Genomic DNA, 27941 nt, shown 5'->3' with positions numbered 1-27941 from the left:
GAACAAAATATCCTGTAGGTCACATTACATGAATGTTTTGGTCACATATAATTGGGATGAACCTCTTTAAGAAAGCACGCAGCATTCAGTCAACAAAAGCTTTTCCATAAGAGCTGGAAAGGGTTGACGGAGTGGAAGTTAAACTTTGCATGACAAATACATATAATGGGTCCACGAATCTTGTAAAACTGACATGAGCTCAAATTTATAATTATTTTATTTTTCAAAACCCGTGCCTCTATAATTTACATGATACAAGAAAGATGTTGAAGATGTTCGATTTTGTACAAAGCTTGCTAAAAAATCAGCTAGTGCTCCACAATACTCGAAGAGATTTTGAAAATGTTTTTAAAAAACTATTGCCGTGCCTGCTTGCCGTGCTCTGAGAAGAAATAGCAAATATTCAAAATTGGGGAAAAAATTTGAGTTAAAAATCAGCTCTCGAACCTTGAACAGCAAAAGTCTGTTCAATCTTGTAGAGACGCCATTTATCCACCTCCATGTAGAACCCTTTGAGATGCTCCAATATTATTTTGTAGAAAAAGACTAAGTCTCAAATGAACGCCAAAAATGTATTTGAAAAGGTTGTCCCGCAATTTAGACCAGCTAGCTCTTATGACAATCACGGGGCCATCAGTCCCTCAATGGTGTAGGAAAGAGATTTTGCCCAATCAACTCTGAAAAGAAGAGTTTTCAAAGTGTCCATTATGTTGTAATCTGGATCCAACTTACGTTGCCACCCCTGCATAATCCAAATTAAAATGATATTGTCACCGAAAAGGTGGGTCAAAAGAAGTGGGAAACTTTCTGGACAATGATACCAGTTTCATTAAAATGAAATCACTCACTAAGAGCCTTTCTCTAAATATTTTTTCCGACTTACCTCAAGAACCAACGTTGTCACCATCACCGTACATACATTTCCATCAATGTTCACTTTGTGGCGTCTTACTTGGTCAAGCAAGTCATGCATGCAATCTGCTGGGTGTATCACTTCCCCTTCAGGTGAACCCCAAAACTTGAATGATGTCTCCACTTCCTATATAAAACCCACTTTAGTGTAAATAACAGGATTGAATTATTACAGCTTCTGCACCAAAATAAAGAAAAAATAATAAGCCTCACGAGAACTCAATAGCTTTAAAAAACTGGTCTTGAATCACCTCACCAATAAACCCACGAGAATTTTGTTACATGACTAAAGATCACATTGAAGTGGAAGACAAATATTTAGAGTTGTGGGAACAATTAATCATTGTACAGGCTAATGCATTGCAACAGCTGCATGTGGCATCACTTAAACCACAGAGAGCACTAAGCACTTGCCCAATACATGAATATAATTAGGGCTGAGTTACTCAAAACTTTATCTAGGTAATTCACAGGGCCAAGTTTCACTGAGTTCCCAATAATTACTCGTGAATTGGTGAAAAAATTCACCAACATAATGACATTCATTTTGTAATTTTTTCCTCACATTGACAAAATTATCAAAAACTCTCAAACTTTATGTCCCTTGTGATCATAAGACCTTCAATTTGGGCCTCTTAGCAGGTTCAGCCCCATGACCCACCTTGTATCACTAGAGGGTACATGCTAGGAGCAGTTCCCCCCAACTCCGCTGAGGGCTGCCACCCCAGGTCCCTGGTCTGGCTTTTAAAAGTACAAAAAATAGAATTTGTTTTGGGCCCATGTTTTCCATCTTGTAAACTCATAATAATAACAGATAGGTAATTTATAATCATGGCACTATCATGTCCACTTAACTTTTTTTCATTTATAAATGAAGCAAAACTGTTTTTTTTAAATTAAGAAAAACTGCTTTTGAGTTCTATAAATTCAATTTTATGCATTTTTTATAAATTATTCTACAAAATTGTGTGTATTTGAGTGAGAAGTTTTGCCGAGCTTTTGCATAGTCACTGAATCCATGTCAAATTTGGGTCTGCCGGGTTTTGCCAAGTCTGAGAGTTTGGAGTTTGAACTATGGGTTGAACAGTGACAGATTCTGCACACCCAATCAAAATGTTGATCGCAGCTAGGCCTGTATATGGGTACTACAATAACTAGGATAGGCTAGAAGTTTCATAAAGACCAAATTATTTTTCTCATACCCACTTCAAGATAAACCAAGTTGGATATATATATTTCTATGTTAGACCTTTGAAGACAGCAAATCTGCAAAGAATGTGTACTTCATTAGAACAATTAGAGGGCTCTCTTGATCCAGATAGGATAAATTTTCCAATAAATATGGACTGACAAAAAAGCTTTTAGTAGTATCAGAATTATGTGCAGTCCTCCACAAAGAGAGTCGCTGTGAAAAATTTAGAAGATGGAACAAAGAAATTGAGATAAATGAAAGAGAAAAGGGGGAAACAAAGTAAAGCTGCAATTCCAACCTACATTTTCATACTACCATTTCCAGTCATAACAGATGTATTAACCAAACAGGCTTCTCAGACAAACTCATTTGAGAATAGTAAGAAACGAAAGAATCACCATAATAGATGAAACATACCTTTATGAAGGAATCTGGATCTGGACAGCTTTGATATCTTGAAAACTTTAAAGTACATTCTGCAGCTGTCCTCCCATCCCTTAGAGCCACAGCTTTAAAGAACTCCAATAAATTCAACCGGTCATTATTGGAAAGCTCAGCTGTCATACCTACATCAAGAAAAATCACATGGGGTCTATATCGAAAAAATCGCTTGTTTGAGGAACTGCTTTGACCCACTCGAACCAAAATATTTCCAGGATGCATATCAGCATGGATGAAATTATCCACCTGTCCAAACAAAAATTATAAATTACTTTTATTGATCGTAATAGTCCTCCAGAACTCATCTGTACATACAGTAGCTTTAACAAAAACAACATAAGTATATTTAAGATAAATTGAGAAGAACCATGTGATATTAGTTCACTAATATTTACAAAAAAACTATTAGTAATGTTAGAAATACCCACAAATGTTTCCGAGTATCTAATCATATGCAATAATCCTAATAACCATGAATAAAAAAATCTGAGGCCCTTACTTTGCAAAAACCACCTCCAAATTAGACAAAAGAAAACCCCTTCTTTCACATCATGTATACAAAGGAGTTCTGAAACAAACACATCAAAACCTAGAGTGGTAAGACAGAAGCCTCATTTTAAATGTTGAAGATGAAGAAGCTTATCTGCTTTAAAATCAGTAATGGATGTTATAAATGCTGCTTATCATATAAAATCCAGCTCCACAACCAGATGTTCTCTATTGAATGAAGGTCAGGAAAAAAGTCATGATCAGGTAGATGATAAAAGTAACATTGATATGTCTGGAACTCCTCATGAGATCCCTCCAATAACTATTGCTCCACCACAAGGAAATTCCCTTCTTAGTCTTCAAGATCACTGTTCAAAGTTTCATACAATCATGATGAAGATAATTTGATTTTCTGTGGCTTTTCAATGCGGAAACTCTTTAGTTACAGGCTTATAGCACACCCCTTCGGATAGCAACTTCTCTTCTCTAATTGCGTTGTATGGATAATTTATCTAGTTTCAGAGGTGGCTTATTCAAAATCCAAGGCCACAATAATGTGTTCACATATTTATATTTAAATTGCTTCTGGTCCATATACCCATACTAGCGCCAATACAATAATTGTGTTAGTTGTTCACATATATATAGGGTGTATGCATTTTAAGTTTTTCATCAAGACAAGGATATATAAGAGTCGGCAACAGTGAAGCTGCTTGGAAACATGACACTACAAGATTGACCACAAAATCAGTCATTTGCAACTGTTGTGGTTGCAGATGAGCAGAGGCATCAAACGCATCAAATATCACCTTCAAAGAGCTGATGGTCACAATGTCAAATTGCATTCAACACCAAGCCAGAGGTTGTATAATGAATGAACACAGCTTCTTCATTGACAGACCAAAAATAGAGATGATAAGGACACCCACAGCAATCTTAGAAATGATAAATCCCAACATGGCACACAAACCAGAGTCAAGTAGACAGAATACAAGTTCCACGTCCAATTCATTGAGCTCCAACAAAATCCAAGCTTGGTGTTCTTTCTCCGGAAAAAGTTGCAAGGATCACAATCTTTGCTTTTAAGATATAGGTTGGACAAGAAGCAGCATAACGAAGAAATCACAATGTGTGCAAATTATTGGCACTTCAATAACCTTCTTCAATGTAGCAAAACCCCATATTGGAACTATTTTGTCACAACACTGACCTTTGTAGAGAAAGGGTACAAGGTAACTGCTTCATGACTTAAGTGGGTCATTGCATCATAAGGCAATGTCAAATATTGAGACAATTATTCAAAAACAAAAAAAATCCTGGCACAAAGTACAGGTACATCATTTTATCAAATGGGTCAACAATAGAAGGAATCACACATTCCTCAATGTTCTAGTAGCCTCAAATGGTGAAACCGTGTTCTTGAGGCCTAACAATGACCTAAACAAAATCAAGTAGCCTCAAATGGTGAAACCGTGTTCTTGAGGCCTAACAATGACCTAAACAAAATCAAGAATGCAAAGAATTTGAGACTAATGTTAAAGGAGGTTGTGTTAGAGGTTGGCATAGAAAATGCAGCCCAAGTATGATAATAGACTATGCAGAGACACCTGTAGAAGAATAAATAACATATTCATACAACAACAAAAATATCAACACAAATACGGATACACTATATTATCAATAGGACAGGCAAATGAACGGTAGCATACTAATCAACTTTCTAACGGCTTCAAATAGTGAGACAGTGTTCTTAGACTCCATCAACACCTCAAGAGAAAGTCAATAATGCAAAGAATTTGAGTATGACGTTAGAATAGATTGCTAGTATTTTGGTATAGAAAATGTGTCTCCAGTTATGGCAAATAATTTAGTACCACAAGTGAGGGCAGGGAAACTATTTGAGGAGTACCCAACACCTTTTTGGACCTTAAACTATCCATTGCCTTGATCTTTTATTGTACATAGGCAAGCTTGATTGGCTATAAACAATGATGAAAAGATGCCAAGAACATCACCAAATTGGAAAATTTGATGGGTGGGAATCCATGATGAGAACACCAAAAACATCGTCAAATAAATCTAAATCATTTTTTTATATATATCTTGATAGGACCACACACCAAAAGGCTTCTTGTGCAAGCAATTGTAATGTAATTTGCCACTTCCTCACTTATCAAAAAACTTATAATTTGCTAATACTTCTGAAGCAAATATTTGTGAGCCAACACTAAATAGATTATTTTTATTTGAAGAAAACCAACAGAGATAGGGTTGCAAACAAACTTTTTAATTCTTTCAAATGATTGCTAATGAGATCATAAAGATAACTTCTAACTTCGATTTATAATTAAATTTGTATACTTTAAATTTACTTTTCCTAAATTTTAGTTACTAAATATTTTTCTATTTTTCTCTAGTTTTAGTTTTAGTTGCTAATTTAAGTTGTTTGCAAGTGTCAAAGCCTTTAGTGGAAAGACCCAATAAAGTACATTTATGAGGGCTTCAAAAACGCTTATTGGAGAGAAGAAATTTTGAGCTGATTTGGAACATTGTTTTGATGAGAGGTAGAACAATCAACTTCAATAACCCATTCATATGATGGTGTACTACCTCAACCCCAATTTTTTTCTTCACGTGATCTAAAGGATACTAATGGGGAGATTGTGTAGAGCCTTTTGACATCTGGTAAAAAGCTACGGTTGAGATCAAGCGTATAGATTTTAATGTGCTGCCCACAACAAGCATGTTAAAGAGAGGCTCTTTGCACTAGCTATTTATGTAACAACCCAAGCACTAGGTAACAAAAAAATTTAATCCTAACAACACTTCAAAATTTAAGTGTTTAATGTTTGAAATAATTGATTGCTTACAAAAATGTGAATATCTTCTTTTCAATTGTTTCGCAGGAAGACTGAGGCAGAAAAACACTCAAACCTTCATAAGTTAGCTAGTTCTCTATCTTTCCCCCCACATTTGCAGTGCTTTGACTATGAACTCATTTAGAGCCCATTTGACACCATGAACACAAAAAAGTGCTTCTTTAACTTTATTTTTGTGCAATCGCTCAACCTTATTTCTGCAATTCAACCCTCTCACTCACTAAAAAAGGCAGAGAGCTAAGCTAGTCATTTGGAATTGCAGTGACTTGAATGGTATTCTATTTTTAGCTAATAAATCTAAATAAACATTATACATATCATGTTATCAACTGTCATTTGCATGTTGATCCAATATTATTATATTTTACTCTATGGTGTTTCAAATCTCATAGAAAACACTTCCGAAACATTGTACAAACTCATTTGATATGTTGTGAGCTGTATTTTGTATGAAATATGTTGATTTTGGTAGCTAGATCGGATCCCTTCTTGGCCAACTCAGTTAGAATCAATTGTGGTAAGTGTAAAATAATTATTGTGGTATAATAATTATATGGATTATTGTGATTGGTAATATATAATAATTATATCGGTAATATAATTATATTATGTGATAATATGATTATATTATTATAGTTATTACTATCGATTAGTAATATAATAATTATATTGATAATATAATTATTATATTACTGTGAAATGATGTTGTTATATTCTGTGAAAATTATTTTACTATTATATAATAATTGTTATATGTTTTTATGGGCCAGTGTTATTATATTATAATGAATAAAACGTGAGGATCCGAGCTTTGGAAGGGGTGAGTCCCTCCTTGTGTCCTATTTGATTGGTATAAAGGGAGGTTAATCTTCCGCTCTAAGCAAGAGATAGACAATCTGCTTTATGGAGAAGCAGCAGTGCTCAAAGAAAATGATAAGTGTTTATCATCTATAGTTGGGAGGGCAACAAGATTGAGTCATTGCCCGTGGTAAACGAGCACCAGAAAACTACAGCATTCAATGTGTGCTAGTTGTGATATGAAGAGTCTCTCAATTCAATATTCATATATGATTACTTTGTGTGATAAAAATGGTATTCAGTTGGAAGCATTGTGCTTGAACATTATTATAGTAATAAAAGAGAGATTTTTCTAATGTGGCTGGGTTTTTCCCTTCAAATTGAAGGGTTTTCCCAGGATAAGTTGTTGTGTCTTTACATGCCCTTTTCTATTCTTCTTTTGTCTCTTGCTGTTTATCTTTCTTTCTGGGCTAAATTTTATCAAAATATACATTTTTTAAATAAAACAAATAATTTTTAGTTTACTCAGTTTTGCCAAGTTGATTCATCCATGTCAAAGTTTGGTCTGATCAGTTTTACCAAGCCACAATTTTTTGAACTACGCCCTAAAGTACAGACCAATCTTTTAGTTCACAAAACTCACAATTTTTTGAACTATGCCCCAGAGTAATGTACAGGCTAAGCTTATAATCCACTCTTTCTCTTAAGGGTATCTTCAGAGTTACCCCCTAATTCATGAATTTTGTTATCCGAGTAGGACATGAGACTGAGAAACATCCTTATTTAAATCTCTACTACCTCCAAAGCTTGCTTCTCAATTATACTTGTGTAAAACAAGACAGACATCATGTTGGTAACTTTTGAGCTTAGAGGTTCTATAGACCATTAACAATTTTATTTATTGTTTCCATGCACAATATTAGCTTTAGATGTGAGAAGTTTCTTGAGCCTCCTGAGGTTTGACACCAATACCTCTTTTCAGACATGAAGTGGGTTTTTCTCGACTTCTTATCAATGGGGGTAACTGAGGAAGATATTTATCAGAAGATCCCAAGTTGACCTTTATTGTTTAAGGCTCACTAAAAAATTTAGATAGCATTACTGTTTGGTTGGATAGTCTACAAAAGCACTAATAAAATGTTACTGGTTCTTATTTGCCTAGCTCATGCTGAGTTCAAAATTTGCAAGTTCTAAAATAACATCTAATCCCTCAGAAGGGCAATATTTGTAGTTTTCTCTCTGCACTAGCTAACAATTAAGATATATTTCATTTATTAGGTTCACCATCTAATGTATGAATTTTAAAATCTTTTATTTTCGTACAAAGTCCAGATCTTTTTGGCATTTATTTGTCACCCTGACAAGTGGCACTTACCTTTTATATCTCACAAAATAATGACCCTCGGGTGTGAACCCTTGCAGCATTCTTCAGGACTAACCCAATCGATTGTATTGTAATTACTACCCGGATAGGTAGGTAGGCAGGTATGGGTGCTTCCCTGCTGTTACTGCAAATATTGTTGCAGACAACACCAGCCACATCAGAAAATGATCCAGCAGGGAGGTCAGAAATGCCAGATGATGGAGTCTGATAATCACTCTGCCATGCTTTAACTCCAAAGCTCACAATCAAGGCAAGAAAGCTATCTGTTTTATATAGATATTGATTAGTTAAACATATAGAGTACAGTAAAGTGGATCATCAGGTTCACAGGCACCTCCAGAGCTCAAAGCTCAAGATTGAAGAAATAAGAAATTCATTTATCATATTGTTTAATTGTTCCCCTCATTGTTTCAAATTTTTTGGGTTTTTTAATACTAAGTAACATGTACATTTGGCATGAACTTATAGAATGATGCTTCTCTAGAGCCACTAGCTTCAGGTTTAGATGTACAATAAATTGCTCGAGGCAGTATTACCAGGTCCCACAGCACCCAGTTTAGTTCGAATCACACACAAGACCAAGTTTATAGTTGCATGTATGTAGGCAGTGTTCAATGGAGGGTTGTTAGTAGAATTAAACAGTACAGGGGTATCCTGTAAACAGTAAGCTTTAAGATCTTCCACTAGTGTCACTTATGGAAATTTCAAATATTCAAGGTTAGCAGGCCAGATTTCTTCAGCAACGCTGTCTTTCTAGATTATGCACTGTCAATCGTGTAGGCTTCTACCAAGTTGGTCTACTATTAAACATGAAGGATCACAGTAGCTTTTGAATATTTTGCCAAATCTTACTTTAGAAACACATATATACACTTGTAACTCCAACCACTAATTATTGTCATCATAAACAACAAATATGCTCAACTGGAGTAGATTTAATTTTGCAATTTCCTTCCATGGTGGATACTCTGGAGTCTGGCCTTATACCACAAGTCATTAGACTCCTCAAATTTTATATGCAATAGATAGCCTATGCAACCAGGAGCACAAGAGTACCGGTTTAAAAATTGGGCCAAGCATGATAGACCCATAGGCCCTTGGGTGAATCCACATCTGAATTGACCAAGAGCCCCTTGCGTGAATCCACATCTGAATTGACCAAGAGGCACACTTGATAAACATAAAAACATACAAGTGAATAAATGCAACTAAAAGGCACTATAAGCCCCTGTGAGCACTTACACAAACATACACTAGCCACCATTAGGGGTGCAAAATGTCTATGCATTGGCTCATTCATATAATATGTAATGACCCCCTCCATTAAATTTGGTTATGTAGGTCCTATCATCATTTCCCCATGAAGATAGGACTTAGAATTCACATCTCATTTTGCAGGATGATTCAGAAGGGTCTCATTTATTTTTTAGATATCACTCAATGCAAGATGATGTTAAAAAAGAATTATGGAACATGTGCCGGGCCATGTTCAGGGCTTTGCGTTGGTCACCCAATGAGAATTTTGAAGAAGAGACAGCCAAATCCGCTCCTAGTTAATTGAAAATTTAAAAATGTCTCAGCCTCCACCCCTCAATTTGCTATAGCCCATTGGAAATGTTCAACAGATTGAAGAGTCAAGAATGACTTTCCACAGTTGAAAGCTCGGGTTTTAATATTTTTTGTTCCAAAGGCTGAAATTTCAAATGTTGTTTCTATTCAACTTGAGAATAAAAACAGTGATTTGTGATGTTGAACTTTTGGGGTCCTCAAATTCTTGTTTCCTGTGTAAATGATCAGATTAGGAATGATTGCCCTAAGGCAAGGGCAAAACCAAAAGGTAATTTTGAACCAAATAAGCAAAGCCCACGTCAGATGAACATCCTATAGGGAAGATAGCGCCTCAGATGCAAAGAGCCAAAAGAAAACTTTTCAGAGCAAAAGAAAGCAAACCCTCTCCCTAATTCGGGAGAACAAGATGTGAATATGACTGAGCAAGGACCTATTTCTTTAAAAGACTTTTTGATGGGAAGTTAAGAGGTTATAAAAGGTGAGCAAACCTCCACTCCCAAAGCCCTTGTACAAGCATGTCCCTAGACAGTAAAAAGCAAACATCCCCCCAAGGTCAAAAATGCTCAACAGTTAGCTTTAGAGACAGTACAAAAAGAGCTGAGAAAGGCAACAAGAAAAAAAGATCCTCTGACCAAGAAGTGGTAACAATGGTACTTGTCACAAACCCTGACCTCAAAGGTGGTGATCAAGACACTAGGAAGGAATTGGCAATTTCTCATTTCAACAGTTACTCCTTAGTTGATTAGTTAGTTTCTATTTTTTGTCTTAGTTACCAATTGTTTCCTTTAGAAATTTTGTCTTTGTAAATCTACATAAGAAGACTACATCTCCATTTATATTTTGTTAATGAATAATGCAATATTGTAACAAGCCTTGGAGCTGGTAGAGAAGAAAATAAAGAAAGAAAGACGAAGGATAGACCTATGAACTCAACCTATAGTTTTGAAAAAAGACCAACAAGAAAGGCAAGGACAACAAAATACCAAAGAGCTTTGATAGATTGAACAAGAATCAAAAAATCCCTGTGTCCCCTGACCTTGAGTTTAATAATTTGTAGCTGGAAAGTGAGGGGTTGGAATCTACTAGCATGAAATACTTGGTTGGGTAATTTTATCACAGAATATACCTTAACATAATATGCTTGAAGTAGATAAAAGTCAAAGGCTTCCAAGCAGAATGTGTTATAAATTTTATTTAAAAGGATGTTTTGGTGTTTATCTCAGGACATGATAGACATAAAGGTGGAAAAGATATCTTGCTCGAACCTAAATAGTCTAACAACATCTCTCAATGTGCAACCTCCCCTTACAATAGATTAATTTGAGTTGCTATTGAAGTAGCTCTAATATCGTAGGGATTTCTTCACTTTATGCTTCTAACTAAAGAGAAGGCTTAGTGAAACTGGAAGGCAGTGAACATGCCCAAAATCTTTTTTATATGCACTCGTGACTTCAATATGTTTGGGCACAAACATAAAAAGGAAGGTGGTTATGCATTGGAAAGGGATGAATGCTTCTTCTGGTCTAAAAAGAAAAGAACTCTAAATTTGGTAGATCCCTTGGAGCTTGGCAAGGACTCTTCCAAATAAATATGGCTCACTTAATGCAATAATCAATCTCTATCCAATAGAATATAATGCAGGTTGACCAGAATTTATGGGAGCAAAATTTAGAGAGAGAAATGACAAAAATCTTGTTGCTGTTTGCCCCCCCTGTATGTCAGATCATTCCCCTATTGAACCTTCCCTCAATTTTCCACTCCCTCCTCTCTTCTGTCCACCCTTCAGCCATATTCTTTCAAACTCATGAAGTCCCTTCTCCATGACAGGGTCCGCCTAGATGGTATTAAAGTTGCCACATCTTTGTCCAAACATCTAAATAAGAACCTTGGCCCAATTAAAAAATGGAACTCTCTGGCATCAGTATGGAGAAAATTATTTGAAAAAGAGAGTAAAAAGAAAGGTTTGGATAGGAAAAATTAAGAGAATGTATTGCACCAGAAGCCCTCTGTCTATGAGGCCCAAACCCAATATTACTCTCTTTACCCTCAGTTGAAAGCTTGCCTGATCAGAAACAAATCCCTTTGGAGAAAGATTCAAAATTATTAATTTCAGCATTAAAGAATCAGAGCCAAGATGAATTGGTTCCATTAGGTGACAAGGGGACCAGATATTTTTTCAACTTGATCAGACACAAGCAAAGAAGACAGGAAATTGGTCCGATTGAAAGTAAGGGTGGTCTCAAAAGATCCCACACTTATGAAAGAGGACTTCCATCCTTTCTTCCAAAATTTATTCTCTTTGGAATCAAATAATAATACTCTTAAAATGAGAAGGTTCTGCCTCTAAATGATTCCTATAAATATGTCCAGAAAATGCTTATGACCTTGCAGATTCGGGATACTATTAAGTCATTAGCCAATGATAAGCCCCAAGTGCTGATGGACTCAAATCTAATTTAGATTGGAAAGGTTCTGAGCAACTTAAAGCATATAATCATGCATATCAGACCAATTCCTTGGGACCTAAAATAAACAAGGGGATAGAACCTTGATCAAGAATCAGAGGTTTATTACCTCCTCAATGTCTCTTATAAGATTATTGCCAAAACCCCTAGCTAGGAGAATTAAAGGGTTGCTAGATAAAAATGTATCAGTAACACAAGGTTTATAAAGGGTACATATAATCTGTAAAATTTGATAACTAGCCAGGAAGGGATGAATTGGACCAAGCATGATGAACAGACTCTTGCTGTGATACTCCTCATTTGGGTTCCCCCTAAACTCTGTAGATGGCTAAATATACCATTCAATGACTCCTATATGCAAATTGATGTAAATAGAGAGCCTACAAAACCTATTTTACTCCATAGCTCTGTTGGGCAAGGATGAACAATTGCTCCAACCTTGTTTCTCACTGCTGCTGATGCAATACACTATATCCCCCCCATCAAGGGCCTCAGATTCCCTAATTGTGACCATTTGTTTAATGTTCAGTTTGCAAATGATATGGTTTTTTCATTGAACTTACAGAGAGGAATTTTGACAAAAACAAAGTCAGACAGATTTTTGACAATTTGGTAAAATCTAAAGAAGATTGAGGGATTTTCTTTGGTCAGATGGTAAGGGTAATAAAAAAGGCATACTGCTTATTGGAACTGGAGTTGATTACTCAAACAAATGGAATGCCTTGAAGAATATTGAATGATTTCTTTGGTCAGTCTATGAAGCCCAAACCCAATATAATTCTCTTTATCCTCAGTTGAAAGCTTGTCTGATCAGACCCAAATCCCTTTGGAGAAAGGTTCAAAATCATAAATTTCAGAAGCAAAGAATCAGAGCCAAAACAAATTGGCTCCATTAAGGTGACAAGGGAACCAGATGTTTTTTCAACTTGATCAGACACAAACAAAGAGGACAGGAAATTGGTCCAATTGAAGATAAACATGTTGTCTCAAAAGATCCCACATTTATGAAAGAGGACTACCACCCTTTCTTCCAAAAGTTATTCTCTTCAGAATCAATAATAATACTCTCGAAATGACAAGGTTCTTCCTCTAAATGATTTCTATAAATATGTCCTGAAAATGCTTATGATCTTAACAACGATATTAATGTTGCAGATTCGGGATACTATTAATTCTTTAGCAAATGGTATGTCACCACGTGCTGATTGGCTCAAATCTAATTTAGATTGACTAGGTTCACAGCAACTTAAAGTGTATAATCATGCATATCAGACCAATTCCTTGGAACCTAAAATAAATAAGGGGATAGAACCTCAATCAAGAATCGGAGGTTTTTAACCCTCCTCAATGTCTCTTTAAAGATTATTGCCAAAACCCTAGCTAGGAGAAATAAAGGGATGCTAGATAAAATTGTATCAGTGACACAAGGTTTATAAAGGGGACGTATAATCTACAAAATTTGATCATTAGCCAGGAAGGGATGAATTGAGCCAAGAATGATGAACAGACTGTTGCTATGATGCTCCTCATTTGGGTTCCCCCTAAACTATATAGATGGCTAAAATACCATTCAATGACTCTTATATGCAAATTGATGTAAATGGAGAGCCTACATACCTTATTTTACTACAAAGCTCTGTTGGGCAAATATGAACAAAAGCTCCAACCTTGTTTCTGATAGCTTCTGATGCAATAGACTATATCCCCCCCTCCCCTCCCCTCCCCATCAAGGGCCTCAGATTCTGTAATCATGACCATTTGTTTAATGTTCAGTTTGCAAATGATAAGGTTTTTTCATTGAACTTATGGAGAGGAATTTTGACCAAAAAAAAAAACCAGACAGATTTTTCATTGAGGGATTTTCTTTGGTCAGATGGTAAAGGTAATAAAAATGGCCTTGTGCTTATTGGAATTGAAGTTTCTTACCCAACCAAATGGAATGCCTTGGTCTCAAAGATCATTGAATCCAAGGTCTAGCACTTGCTGCTAACTCAATTTTCAGAGCTATAGAAGGTGAGGAACCATGAAAAATATGGATAGAATGTGATTTTTGCCTTTCCATACCTAGGAAAGGTAAGAATTGGAGTCCCCTCCATCTACAGGATATTTTATTGGACAAATTTGAGGTCAAGGTTTTTGGCTCACCTGTGTTTGCCCCTCTTTAGAAGGCTTTGAATAAGGTCAGAAATCTGGTACGAAATGGTTCTTTTATTTCTAGATCTCCTGCTGTTTGTGTTCAGAACAGATCTATATGCTGTAATGTTGCTTTCAATGAATAGCTGTTGATTCTGTCTCAAGGCTACTTGGAAAAATCTAGAACTCCTTGGGGATGAAATACATTCAGGATATTCCCGTCGACAGTTTAAGGACTCCAGACAAGATGATGGCTAACTTTGGTATACACATCACACAAAAGACTTACTCTGTGCTCATAAGAGATCGGTGTGATACTTTCCATGGGCAATTGATTAGTGATACTAATTCACTCAAAAAGATCCAATATGACAGCCAACAAAGTATACTCCATGTTAACTGGCTCGGGAGAGATTTATAACTGGTTTAATCTTTCTTGAAAATTTGAATGGTCTGATAGTCTTTCTCACATTTGGCATATCTCTGTTGAGCTCAAATACAAGCTTTCTTTTGTTGGCTACTGCTGCTTAAAAATCTTGTTGCTGACAACGTCTTGCAATCTGTTGGTTTAGCTAATACAATGTGTAATTTGTGTGATGTCCAAGAGACTTTTGAGCATCTTTTCTTTGAATGTAAAAGTGCAAATAAGCTTCGGTCTGTTTCCTTTGGACTACCTGTTAGCTGAAGTCAATCTTGTGGCTTAATTTAGCATAAGATTCTTGTAAAATATGTTGATGTTTTTAATGTTGAATTGAATAAATTTTGGGATGTTTCTTCGAATGAGATTGTGGTTTATCTGGAAGGAGGAATTCAGAGATTTTCCTAGGTTGCAAATCTCAGCTGCTCTTGAAATTCCCAAAGACTGATTCATAATTTTTTTAAAGGAAAGCATTACTATTGTTAACAAAACAGAGATCAAATCAACTCATTTATTTCCCCATGGAAGGGAAGACTTGAATTAACAAGAACTGGAACTGTTAATGAAATTTATGGAGGAGAAATTAATTCCTACACCAGACGAAAATGAAGGTCTCTTTCCTTTGGACTGCCTGTTAGCTGAAATCAACCTTGTGGCTTTTCTTAGCATGAAATTCTTGTAAAATATGTTTTTTGTTTTTAATGTTGAAATAAATAAATTTTGGAATGTTTCTTCAAATGAGATTGTGGTTTATCTGGAAGGAGGAATGCAGAGATTTTCCTGGGCATTAGGAGGCATCTTACCGAGTTCAAGCACATGTTCACCTTTCTATCTATTTTATTAAGTTGCAAATCGCAGCCACTCTTGAAATTCCCAAAGACTGGTTCATAATTTTTTAAAGGAAAGCATTACTATTGTTTACAAAACAGAGATCAAATCAACTGATTTCTTTCCCCGTGGAAGGGAAGACTTGAATTAACAAGAACTGGAACTGCTAATGAAAATGGAGGAGAAAATAATTCCTACACCAGCTGAAGATGAAGGTACCAGAATGATGAAGACAGCAGAACACTTCATATCTAAAGATTTTGATCCCAACCTGACTGTGTCACCTCTTGGCACCTATGGATGTGAAAGGCCTGAATGCAGTAATAGTGTTATTGATTATTAGAGTATGGGATAGCTCTCCTTAGTCACTGTTTCTGCAGTTTCATTAGTATCTGATATAATTATGTATAATTCATCTCTCCTTTTGTTTGCTCAGTGATAAGAGTTGATAATTTATGGGAATCTCTAGATAGGGACATGGACTTCCATAATGTAATTTTGTAGCCCTCAAGATAGCAGCTACATCATGACAAGTCAATTAATGTGGAGCTGAAATTTGGCACAAGAAAAAGTGAGACTGTTTTTGAAACGGATTCTCGATAATATCTCAATTGTTGAATTTTATGAGGAAATGGGGCATTGGAATTTGTACCCTCCTACCACTATGAAATAAGGTAGTTGTCTAGCCTTAGATATAAGTTTCATATTTCATATATATTGTCATAGATTCAACCCAATGTTAAACTATCATATCAAGGATGAACACCCTTGAGTTTGAAGATTGAAAAATGAAACCCCTTTAGTTTCCAAAAAGCAATCTCATCCAGAGATTGTATTTGTGCTAAAAGCTATTATTTTGTTTTCCAAAAAACAATTGTATTTGAAGCAAAAATATATTGTTATAGCAGATACAGTATTTGCATGTTATTTATTTGTGACTTTTCTAGTATATTTAAATAGTGAGACTCAGCTCCAGCATATTTGTGAAGATTAATATTCTTCATGGAATCTAATCTATTGCCATATCTTTCATATATCACTATTCGATATATTACAATATATAGAAGTTGCCCACCATATGCTCTCACTTCACTTGGAAGTAAACAATAATAATATTCTCACCTCACCCTAAAAATCTTAGAGATCAAAAGCAGTTAGTTCCATCCCAAAACTAGCTAAGCCCATGTTTCCATTAAAAAAAAGGAAAGATTAGAAACTGAGACTACTTCCACATTTGACATGCTTTTCTAAGAATATCATAAGAAATCTTAAGACTTCCAAGCTACCAAATATTTCTTTCATCAATTAATAAGAGATATTGGGTAATAGTTTCCTACATAACAGAGGCCCAAAGAGCAATCAAAATTACAGTGGAAAAGAACTGAAGCAAAAAGTGAACAAACAGAATTAAAGATACCTACTCACACTTGTTTGAAAAAGCAACAGACCTACTTCACACTCAACTGTATGATGGAAGAAGATGCCATCCAATTTGCTACAGAGGCACTGCTTATGATTGATGGCACCATTCACACAATGGCATGGCCTTGTCCAGAATTTTGATTAATTCAACAAGAGATTCTTGGATAGATTTAGACAAAATGATAAGGAAGAGAATTTTAGAGAGCTTGCCAAAATCAGATGGTAGGCCATTCAGCAAATACATTGATGGGGAAGAGAATTTTAGAGAGCTTGTCAAAATCAGACAGTGGACATTTCAGTAAATGCATATGGTAGATTTTGGTAAGTTGCAATTGTAGTAACCAAGAGGCCAAAAAATAGGATCACTTTTCTCTCTGTTGAAGGACTATATGGACCCCACAAAGGTCTAGTTAAGCTTTTGCATCATCATCTCTTCAAAAAGATTCCAAGAGGATTTGACACTTAGCCATCTATATCGATGGGTAGATTTTCATCTCAGCCAACACCCCCCACATAGTCTACAAAAGGGCCATTTTCAGAAAGGAGGATTTCACACCCTCAAAAACCTAGAGAGCAGCCCTTTGCACCAAAGAAGTTGGAAGATCACAACTAAAAAGAACTTAGTAGGAAAAACTTAAAAAGGCACACTTATCTTGTAAGAAGCCATTAGAAACTAGTCATAAATGTCTTACCAAGGGCCAAGTTTACTGAATTAAAGTGGTATCTGATTAAGAAAATGATCCCAAAGAACCAGAACTGCAACAAGACATAGAACAGAAAATCATTGAGCATTAATCTGATGCTGTTACAATTGAAGATGCAAACACAACACTCATAGCTCTTCACCACAATACACCCATTCAAAGGTTTGTGGTCAGTTATTGATGCAATGGATTGTAACACTTACCAATAGAGGAGCTGCAAACACAAAATTGTGAAGGAAGCTTGCTGATTAAAAAAGGGTTGAAGTCTAAGGACTTCGTAAAATTCAATGGCACTGAGGCAAATGGATTCAATGATTTGTGTGCTAAGGAATTCAACAATTCAAATTGTTTTGGGTGATTACAACGCGTATGATGATTTCTATGTTTCTATGTGATGGGATTAGGGGAAAAACATATGATTGTAGGAATAAAGTTGTTGCATTTCCTTGGAAATTTTCATAAAATTATCAATCCATAGAATAAAATTTAGATCTCAACAGAAAGCTAGCTATTCTGTTCAACAAATGCCTCAGCCACTTTCCACTCTAGCATGAATTGCACTTTTAATGATCCTTTCATAAAAAATATTTTAATGTGTTTTGAAGATATATTAATGTATAAAGTAAAACATGGGAAGATCAATCAAGGCACTTACATACAATCCTTGAGACTTTGGAGTGCCAAACTCTATTTGATAAGAAATATAAACAAACTTGGGATTATAGAGATCTTGTGACTTACAGTGTTTAGTACAACCAACTCACTATTCATGAATGAAAACCTTTGGGTTCAAAGATTGAAGGGAGAAAACACTTTAGTTTCCAAAGGGCGGTCTCATCCAAATGTTGTATTTGGGCTCAAAGCTTTTATTTTGTATGCAAACAAGTAGTTGCAATTGGAGCAATATAATAAAGGTCCATGTAATGTCCACTAATTGGGTTTAATCTCAGTTATTACCAAACTGACACAGATTTAATATTTATGTCGCACGCTAAGGGATATAAGACAATTGAAATTTAAAATAATTATTCATTTATTTAATCAGATTAATTTATCTCTATATCATTAACCCTCATATCCAACCTTATTACCATTCCAGCTCAATGACGGAAGGAGTAGGTGTTATCCAATCTGCCTAGATACTAACTGTAATAGGCCCCCTCAAAGTTTACAAATCCAAGCCCTTTATCCTTTTATGGGACTATGCCATAAGGCGCTCAGGGTCGTTGATCTCTACCCTATCTTGGGAAAGATGGCCATTGCTTAGATTTATAGAAGCCCCTCGGAAACATCACCTCCTTCCCTTCTTAGCCAAATAGTTATAGGTCTTGAGTGTGTATATAGGGAACCCCTATCCCTAATAGAATTCTGATATAATAATATTATGTAAAACCACTATTCTTCTCTTAGACACATAATAGTATAAATAGCAGTATTATGTCGCCCATAGTTATGTAATAGTATAGCATTCTGTCACACTGCTTCCAGCATTGTAAAAATTTACTTCCTTACCCTTCCTTGAAGAATATGAAATATATTTATAATTTCTCATCATTCATATTATTGGCAATCAGTATATATATTTTATAGAGCATGATCTGATTCCTTATTGATCCTATAGTGTAATCAGTATAAATGTAATATTTTGATCCCCAATCTTCACATTCCCTTACTACTTTGGAGAGTTTAGAATAATGATCAATGAAAGTGACATGTATAATTGAACTGAAATTCTGATCTATAAGATAGCTCTAAACATGTTGAGATTCTTGGATGTAAAAATTCAATGTACCATATTATGATTAACCTTCCTATATGAATCTCACACTATATATGACTGAGGATTGTATTGATATCTGTAAATATAAGTATATATTTGGACATATATAAAATATCAATATTTGCAACATACTAAATATTCATCCTCCAAGTCTTTAGTCCAAGGTTTTCTTTCAACCTATTCACAACTGTATAATATGGTGGCTGCACTTCGCTGATGCAGCATAGAACAAGGGTCTTCAACTGTTGTGACTCATCACGGGAATACCAGTCTTATCACTGTTTGTATTATTTTGCATACTGTATAAATACACTGACTCCTATTCATTGATGCATGTATACGGACACATTTCCGAATATAAAATTTTATAACACTTCATAATGAATTGCATATTTAATGAACTCTTTCCTTTTAGTCTGTGGTGAATGTCTGAACTAGATGTTTATGTCTTATTGCTGCTTGCTGTATTTCCCTTCCTTTTCTGTTTTATAATATCTATTTCAACTTACGGTCAGAGGTCGCTGCCTGGGTGTTGCCATCACTTCACATAGGAAAGTCAATTGAGTAACGATTTGTTAATAGTTTCTGCAGACTCCTTACAAATCGATTAACATGGATAATGTAAATAACATTAATAATGCCTACTCATTTTGACTCGATTTTTATTGAAGCCAATCAAATTTATGGATAATATTAAATAGTATTTTATAATTAATTTAAATACATTTGTTAAATATGTATTAATAGATATTATCAAGATTTATATGGGTTGATATTGATATTAATTATATATTGTTTAATTGATTATATTAATATTAATAGCTTTCAAATTAATAGTGATCAATAAGATTAACTATAAATTGATTAATTTTTATGCTATTGTACCCAATCGAAGTGTCTATAATTAAATAAGTATATATGTATTTATATGTTTGTATATATATCCATAATGATTCGTGACAGTCCATTTCAAGTAGACAACATACAAATATGAATCAAATCTGAGAAGGGTTATATAAATTACGGGTGATAAGATTTGGTTCCAATAGTTCAAAACTTCTCAAAATATATTGACATATCCTTCATTTATTGTCATCTGATAAAATAACATTATTTATCGACCATATGCTCCCATTTCGCACTTGAGGGACCTTGGATATCAAAAAGTGGTATATATTTCATAGTAAAACTTGTCAAGGTCATTAAAACCTTGTGGTGGGTCATCAGTTATATAAACATTAAGCTTTTTGAAGCTTATCTCAATGCCTATATAACTGCATTTCTCCAGATTTCTCAATACAGGAAACAATCTCTTGATGATATAATATAATAATAATAATGCTCATCAGCTCTGCAATTTGATTCAACTAGCATAGAAGGAAATGTTAAGGGTTTATGCATTGGCCTATAATAGACAACAAACAACTATGAATTGCCAGCTGTGGAAACATCAACTACACAAGCCTTGTTCTGCTTACATCAGTCCTCATGAAAAAATTGTGACATTCTAATTTCCTTTAGAGGTAAAGAAAAAGAAATCACAGTATTTGTGAATCATAATCCAGGCATCTTAAGTCATTTAAACTCTGTTATCTCTAACTTCATGGTTTTTGGTGGAACACATGCTTGTTACCTTCACATTGCACCAAATGGAACAGGTGAGAAATCAAATATTAAACAAAATTGCTATTTTTTTCATGGAAGATAAAGTTGTAGCGACTTTTCCACTCTTGTCAAAAACAAAATGCCATTCATATGTGTTCTTAACCATAAAAGCATGGGGGATACTGTAGCACTCTAATATTTCCCTGCACTTTCAGTTTCAGCAGAAAGCTACACAAACATCTATAATTCCTCTCCTTCTTACAAAGTCTTAATCGCTGAAATCAACTGTTGATCAAGAAAATAGATTTCGAAGGAGGATAATTTTAAAACTGAAGCACTTGTATCATAATGGCCAATTGTAGAATACTAAGACAAGAATAAAGTACAATTGACAACAGTCAGAATGTTAATAAAAGAAAGCATACCAGTAGCATCTTAAGTAGAGTATGTGTGCCAATGTGAGCAAGTGATTTATTGATTCGATTATTTCCTTCTGGTTGATCAACATAGCGTGCCACACTTTCTCCCTGTTCATATGTCTCAACCAAAACTGCTGGGTGTACGAGTGGATACAAGGGCTTTGGAAATGAAACATCTTTCCACCTGCGAAAATTGTAAAGAAAGCGGCTCAAATGTGCAGCTTCTCTGGCAAGGTCAACTTGAGATAACATAAAGACAGCAAATTGTTGTACACTTTCGTCGAGTCTTAGCCACTTCAATGCAGGCACCATAGAAGATACCTTGGCAACCCAGTTTATTATCACAAAATCCCTTCGAATCACTTCACTAACTCCTGGATGCCTGACTTTCACTGCAACCATCATAGGCTTTACCTTCTGACCAGGATATCGAAACTTCAGAGCAGCTCTATGCACCTGGGCAATACTTCCAGAAGCCACGGGTTCCTCTTCAAAATCTTCAAAAATTTCATCAATCTTACGTCCAAAAGCCTTTTCTATAGATTGACGTGTATACGAGAATTTATGTGCTGGTGCTTGTGTATGCAGTTTTGTCAACTCATTACACAAATCTCTCGGAAAAAGATCTGGACGTGTAGCTGCCCATTGGCCCCACTTGATAAATGCAGCCCCGGCTTTCTCCAAAGTTTTGTGAACAAGCTGCAACCAAAGTTGTCTATATCTCCCCCCAAATACATCTGCAAATGGAGCCAGAACAACAGCTGGACTGAATAAAATTACCAAATAAAGAGCCCTTACTATCAAAACAATTCCCTCCACAACTGACCAAAAACTTGTGGCAATAGTGCCATGTCTATTGAGTGCTTGACCATTTGTAGAAAAATTTGCAAGTGTCTCTTCTGATTCAGCAAACCTATTACGTGCCCAGGAAGCTTGCCCAATTATCAGAGCCAAGATTCGGGGGGCAAGATGTGATCGGAAACAAGCCAAGCTTACTGCACGAGCAATCCTATTTATAGGTAAAAATGTAGGACCCCCGTAGAAACAAATCAGTGAAAGTCTCCTCCATGCAGCTTGAGCGTTGTAAGCCACACCAGGACTTTCTGTCGTTGAAAAAAATGCTTTGGAATTCACTTGCCAGCAATGTTTTTTCCTAAATCTTGAAGACCGTAGAAGAGATAGGATGGAATGTGCAAATTTAGCATTGTCCTGCATACATCCATACTTCTCGTCTAACCTACACCAATATGATTTGTATTGTGAATGATAAAATCTAAAATGATTCCACAGAATTGCAGGTAACCCCAGTGAAGACGGATTTCCATGTGTCCTTGCTGCTATACCATGCAAAGTTCGAGTTGAGAAACCATGTCCTGCTTTCTCAATGGACCCATACGCAAAGTACCTGCACCCAAAGCAGCTCACTTATTTATTTTCTACTCTCTCTAGTATCTATATCTATCACAGAAACACGTGAACACATAGACATAAATGTTCATGTCACTCCAATATCCCTGCATGAAATGCTTCTCATGCAAGCAACTAACCTGTCTGAGCAAACAAAATATTTCAACCTTTCTGGAAAACTTGCAATTAGTTGAATGATTAAACCTTATATGGAGCAACCTTACATTATAGTTGAGTGATTAGACCTTATGTGGAGCAACCTTACATATGTATGTAAGGTTGCTCCACATAAGGTCTAATCTTCCAACTAATTACAAGTTTTCCAGAAAGGTTGAAATATTTTATAATGTAAGGTTGCTCCAGATAAGGTCTAATCATTCAACTAACTGCAAGTTTTCCAGAAAAGTTGAAATATTTTATCTAGCTTATCCAGACAGGCTATTTAAAGACTGCTGCAACTAAAGTCCAATTGTTCAAAGAATTCCAGTTTCTCCAGAAAGATTAAAATATTTTGTCTAGCTTATCCAGAAAGGCTATTTCTACAATGCTGTAAATAAGGTCTAGCCATTCAATGAATTCCAAGTTTTCCAGAAAGGTTGATATATTCTGTCTAGCTTATCCAGATTGGACTATTATTTCAAGCAAGGCTGCTGTAAATTCATAAATCTTAAAAAGACGGTCAGATATAACATAGCTAGTAGGATCATATCCTTCTTGTGGATTGTAAATTATTTCCAATATAACTAAAGAAGGCATTAACTTGATTTTGATTATTGTCAAATTATTAAGACATAGCGAAACCATCACATATATTTTACCACTACTCAACTCCTAAAATGAGTTCAGAAATATTTTAAACTCAAACAAAACCACCAGAGAAAATATAGCTAATAGGATTCACAACCTTCTCACAGATTTTAGAGCAAGTCTAATACAATTGAAAGAGGCCTCAAAGTGATTTTCATTATTTTCAGAATTTGAAAATATAGCAAACTAGTGGCTTAGCTCTTATTGCCACTTAGCTTTCAAGACACTTCTATTTCCAAATTTAGTTCAGATCTTCTTGTAGTTAATCTATACCGTTTTAGGTTGCTAGTTTCATTTATATCTAAATATTTAAATTGATTTATGCAGACTGTAAACCTAGCATACAGGTGTACTAATCAAATCGGGAAAAGATTTAAGCGCCGATAAAGTGTGCATTATATGTAATATCAAAAAGTTAGACAATAAGAACCATAACAATGAAATGTTAGTGTCCTAGCCCTGTTGAAGGAGTAAGAAAAATAAAACAGATCTAATCAGTTAATACTGAAAAACTAGACAAAAAGAACCATAACAATGAAATGTTAGTGTCCTAGCCCCTGTTGAAGAAGTAATGAAAAATAAGACTAGATCAAATAAGTAGCAAGTGAATCCCACCAATTAAGGGTAACTTTAATATTGATGGAGCAAAAAGGTGTAATATGGGTTTGGCTGGTGCTGAGATTGTATTGTGGGATGAGCATGGCAAGTTCATCAAAAAGATTTTCCCATTTTACAGTGTAAACTTACAAAGAAACAGAATTTCTTGAGTTATTGGAGGTTATACAAATGGCCAAAGTGGTGGGATACAAGATCTTAGAAGTTGAAGGGCAATTCTCATGTGGTTATAAATGGCTGACTGAAAGGGCAAGTTAACAATTGAAAGGGAAAAAGTTTTTAAAAGAAAGTTCTGATGCTAAGGTGCAATTTTCAGTTTGTATCATTTAAATATTGCTTTCAGGAAAGTAACAAGTTCCCAAACAAGTAAGCAAATGCAGACACTGATCAATTTCCCCTCTTAGCAAGGGTTGTTTCCGAACCATTTGAATGGCACCTTGAGGCGTCTATTATATATAAGGGTGTAGGTTCTATTATATATAAGGATGTAGGTGTATGAACATTTCCCCAATTCCAACTCTCCAATCACTGAAATCATAATGTTTATGGAGAAGGCAGAGTACAGTGATTATTAAGAATAGTGAAATTCTTGCCTGCATCTAGAAATACCATTGAAAACAACTGGAATGAATTTGTGGTCCTCAATTATCTTAAAAGGTGCCAGTAGCATTGAGGTTTATCCCACAGTGTGTTGGTTGAGTGGCAGTGCTATTGTTGTGACCACCAAGGTTCAGACCCCCACTAGGCCATTGTGATTGCAGGATTGTGCCTTCGCCAAAAAAATGTGCTCGAGGGTTTGAGCCCTGGCATTGTTAATTGCAAAGGAGGTCCTCTATTGATGAACTCATTGGTCCATACCTCTAAGACAAAAAACGTTTCACATGGTATTGGAAAGTGTGCCATACCACCTCTCCAGTCAAGTTAAAAAGTTTAACCAGCATTTCATTAATAAAGGGAGCTTGTACCATTGCTCTGTGTATGTCTGTTTTCATGTGCAGGTTGGAGAGGAAATAGAGAAAATCATCTTAGAAGGATGCCAGTACCATTGCTAGAAATTATGGAAATTGGTAAAGCTTTCAAAAGCAGCAAAACATTCACTATATAGCAGCTGGAGGGATCAATTGGGTCACCCAAAACTTAGTGTCACATAACCACATTTAACATAATTTATTGATTATGGCAAGAACCTACTCAAATAGCTTCCACATTGTCTTGAAAGCAAACTTGTAACTCCTTATAAAGGACCACTCATTTATGGAAGCAATTACTGACACAATCCACAATAAGATACCCAGTGAAGGGCAGCTGATTCTAACATCCTTACAAAAAGGATACTTGCACAAGTGCATTATATAAGCAATAATAGAAAATAGTAACTTTAATCACCAACCCTGATTACACACTTGTCTCATCCATCTCTCAAACACTATAAAAGAATATACATAGCTATTAATTTGCAACTATTTTCTTCCATGATCCCTCTCTTCTATCTTGTAATTTCATCGATTGATCTCTCCATCTCACATCTTCTATCAAATGAGAGGCATATTATATTATTATTTACTCTACACATTCTCCTATTTCATAGTCCTTGGCTAATTCATTAAATCTACTTGGTTACACTCATTGCCCCAACTCGGTTTTGACATTCCCCTTTTTCCTTGTATAGAGCATTGCCTTTACTTATGTCTTGAATGCTAAAGAAGCAAGAATCTTTAAGAACAATTTCCAATGGACAACCAGGAATTATTTTTAAGCACACAAAGCCCAATTCAAAATGAGTTGAGTTTCTTATTCTCAATCCATCCATTATGATGTGCCACAAAGGCTTATACTAGTCAATGGAAGACCCCAATAGATAACTGATTAGTTCGAGAAAGATAACATTCTTCATATTAAGGAATGAAGTGACAATCATATGCTTCAGCTGATAAAATGTCAACTAAACATCACTAGAATAGAAATGTTGTCATGCCACTATGAATGCAATCTTAAATCAAGTAGGAGTTATGTCGTCTACCAAACACAAGAATAGTGCCTATAGAATGTTGAAACTATAATTAGTTAGAATCAGCAAATCTGAAGCACTATGACCAAAATAATTCTTTGAAACACTTGCCCAGGATGAAATTATGATAATTACAATTAAAAAGTAATAATTGTCATAGGCGCCCAAATTATGATAACTATCAACTATTGTAATCCACCGTATAATCATAAATGCTAAGAAATGTAATTGCCTACACCCTCATTGTAACTGTAGAAAAAATAAGTTAGATTGACCACACAAAAAAGAATGCGATGTTGCCTACAAATGAAATCCAAAGGATATCACATAGTCAGATGAGCCTTTCTCAAAATTGTTATCAGCGTGGAATTCCTCACAAGACACGCATGCAATTAGAAAAAACTAGAAGTTTCCGTAATCAAGGTGTACTAGACGTGGTTAAAATAGATTTATCTTATCTGCATACTTGTTCTAGGAGTATTTTTCTTACAAATGCAAACCTTAAGTTGGCACGAACGACAGGATACGGCAAACTCCATGAAAGATTATTTTTAAGCGTCTGTGGGGAAGATTGCTTCTGGCAATTTGAAGGTTCAATTATTAACTTGATCTGAATTGCTTGTGCGTGTCGTACTGCATACACCACTTTTTTCTCGAACTCATTGTTCATGATAGTTCTTCAGGACACAATCGCATATAAACTAGTAAGAGTTTTAGAGCTTAGAGACCGAGTCAACCTTTCAATAGTCGATAATTATTCGGACTTAGTTATTAAATTATTAAGGAATTTCCCACGCGACGAAGAACCTCGGTTGATTGGCCGAATATGAGGCAGACAAGCAATGCCTGTAAAAAAAAGTTCTGACCACCAAATAAGCTTCTGCGGTGACCACACTCGAGGAGATTTATAGAAAACAAATTCATGTAGTTGAAAAAACTTACTACATTTCCAAAGCCAATGACCTAAATGAGATTTTTATCTGCACATGGCTATTTAAAATTTCTGCTATATTTGCGAATTCAGTGGGCAGTAAAAATATTGCTATATTCCGAAATCAAAGAGCCTATTTCATGGCGTTTATATGTAGGTAATTCAAGAAATCGCTCTATTTCACAAGTCAATGTCCACTACTGGACCTTTCTGCATTTTAAACAATGTCACGATGGCACCATGATGCATATTTTCATGATTCAACACGTGCAGAAATCTGGAATATCATAAAACATACCTCGCCACAGGTTTGTTGACGGTAGTCCTAGTTGTAGCCCTCCAATCGAGTTCCTTTCCCAAAGCAAACAACCTCCAGCTCATCCTGTCCTCCTCCACTACAAATCAAAATCTGATTTGTTTGCCCAACAAATCCTTTGTCCCCCCTGAATCAGAAACCCCCATTGCTAAATTTGATCAAAAATAACCAAAAATAGATCGATTCATACAATTAGGTTTTTCCATTGAAGCAATTTTCTTATTTTGGTTTCCTCAACGTGCTGAAAATATGTGCAAACAAAACCCTCCTGTGATCTCTGTAAGAGTTTCCTGGAGAAAAATATTTGAGGCCTAACGGATAAAAAGAAAAGGATACTACAATTGATCTTTAGGCGCCTTGAAGCCCTACTAATTGCGAAGGCTGTTTTAATGTTTTAAAATGAAGTTTGGAGGTCAATT

The 27941-nt window shown here is 35.4% G+C and overlaps 1 protein-coding gene across 1 annotated transcript; it reads right to left on the bottom strand.

Moving 5' to 3' along the window:
• On the bottom strand, positions 1-27941 carry LOC149555941 (uncharacterized). The gene is made up of 5 exons (XM_089830053.1): positions 27505-27941; positions 21445-22843; positions 2522-2791; positions 884-1039; positions 1-742 (listed from the first exon to the last, which is right to left on the bottom strand). The coding sequence occupies exons 1-5, from the start codon at positions 27585-27587 to the stop codon at positions 623-625; spliced, it is 2028 nt and encodes a 675-aa protein (XP_089686179.1). The 5' UTR covers positions 27588-27941; the 3' UTR covers positions 1-622.

Source organism: Cupressus sempervirens, chromosome 5, assembly GCF_028749045.1.
Source record: "Cupressus sempervirens isolate cs-2001-9-10 chromosome 5, ASM2874904v1, whole genome shotgun sequence".
NCBI lineage: Eukaryota > Viridiplantae > Streptophyta > Pinopsida > Cupressales > Cupressaceae > Cupressus > Cupressus sempervirens.
This window is presented reverse-complemented; position numbering and strand designations above follow the sequence as displayed.

Excerpts from the sequence above, each read along its gene's own strand:
- LOC149555941 (XM_089830053.1), bottom strand. The coding sequence starts at position 27,587 with ATGAGCTGGAGGTTGTTTGCTTTGGGAAAGGAACTCGATTGGAGGGCT. Across the intron at positions 22,844-27,504 it reads GTCAACAAACCTGTGGCGAG|GTACTTTGCGTATGGGTCCA; the intron begins GTATGTTTTATG and ends CTTTGGGTGCAG. Across the intron at positions 1,040-2,521 it reads ATCCAGATTCCTTCATAAAG|GAAGTGGAGACATCATTCAA; the intron begins GTATGTTTCATC and ends GGTTTTATATAG.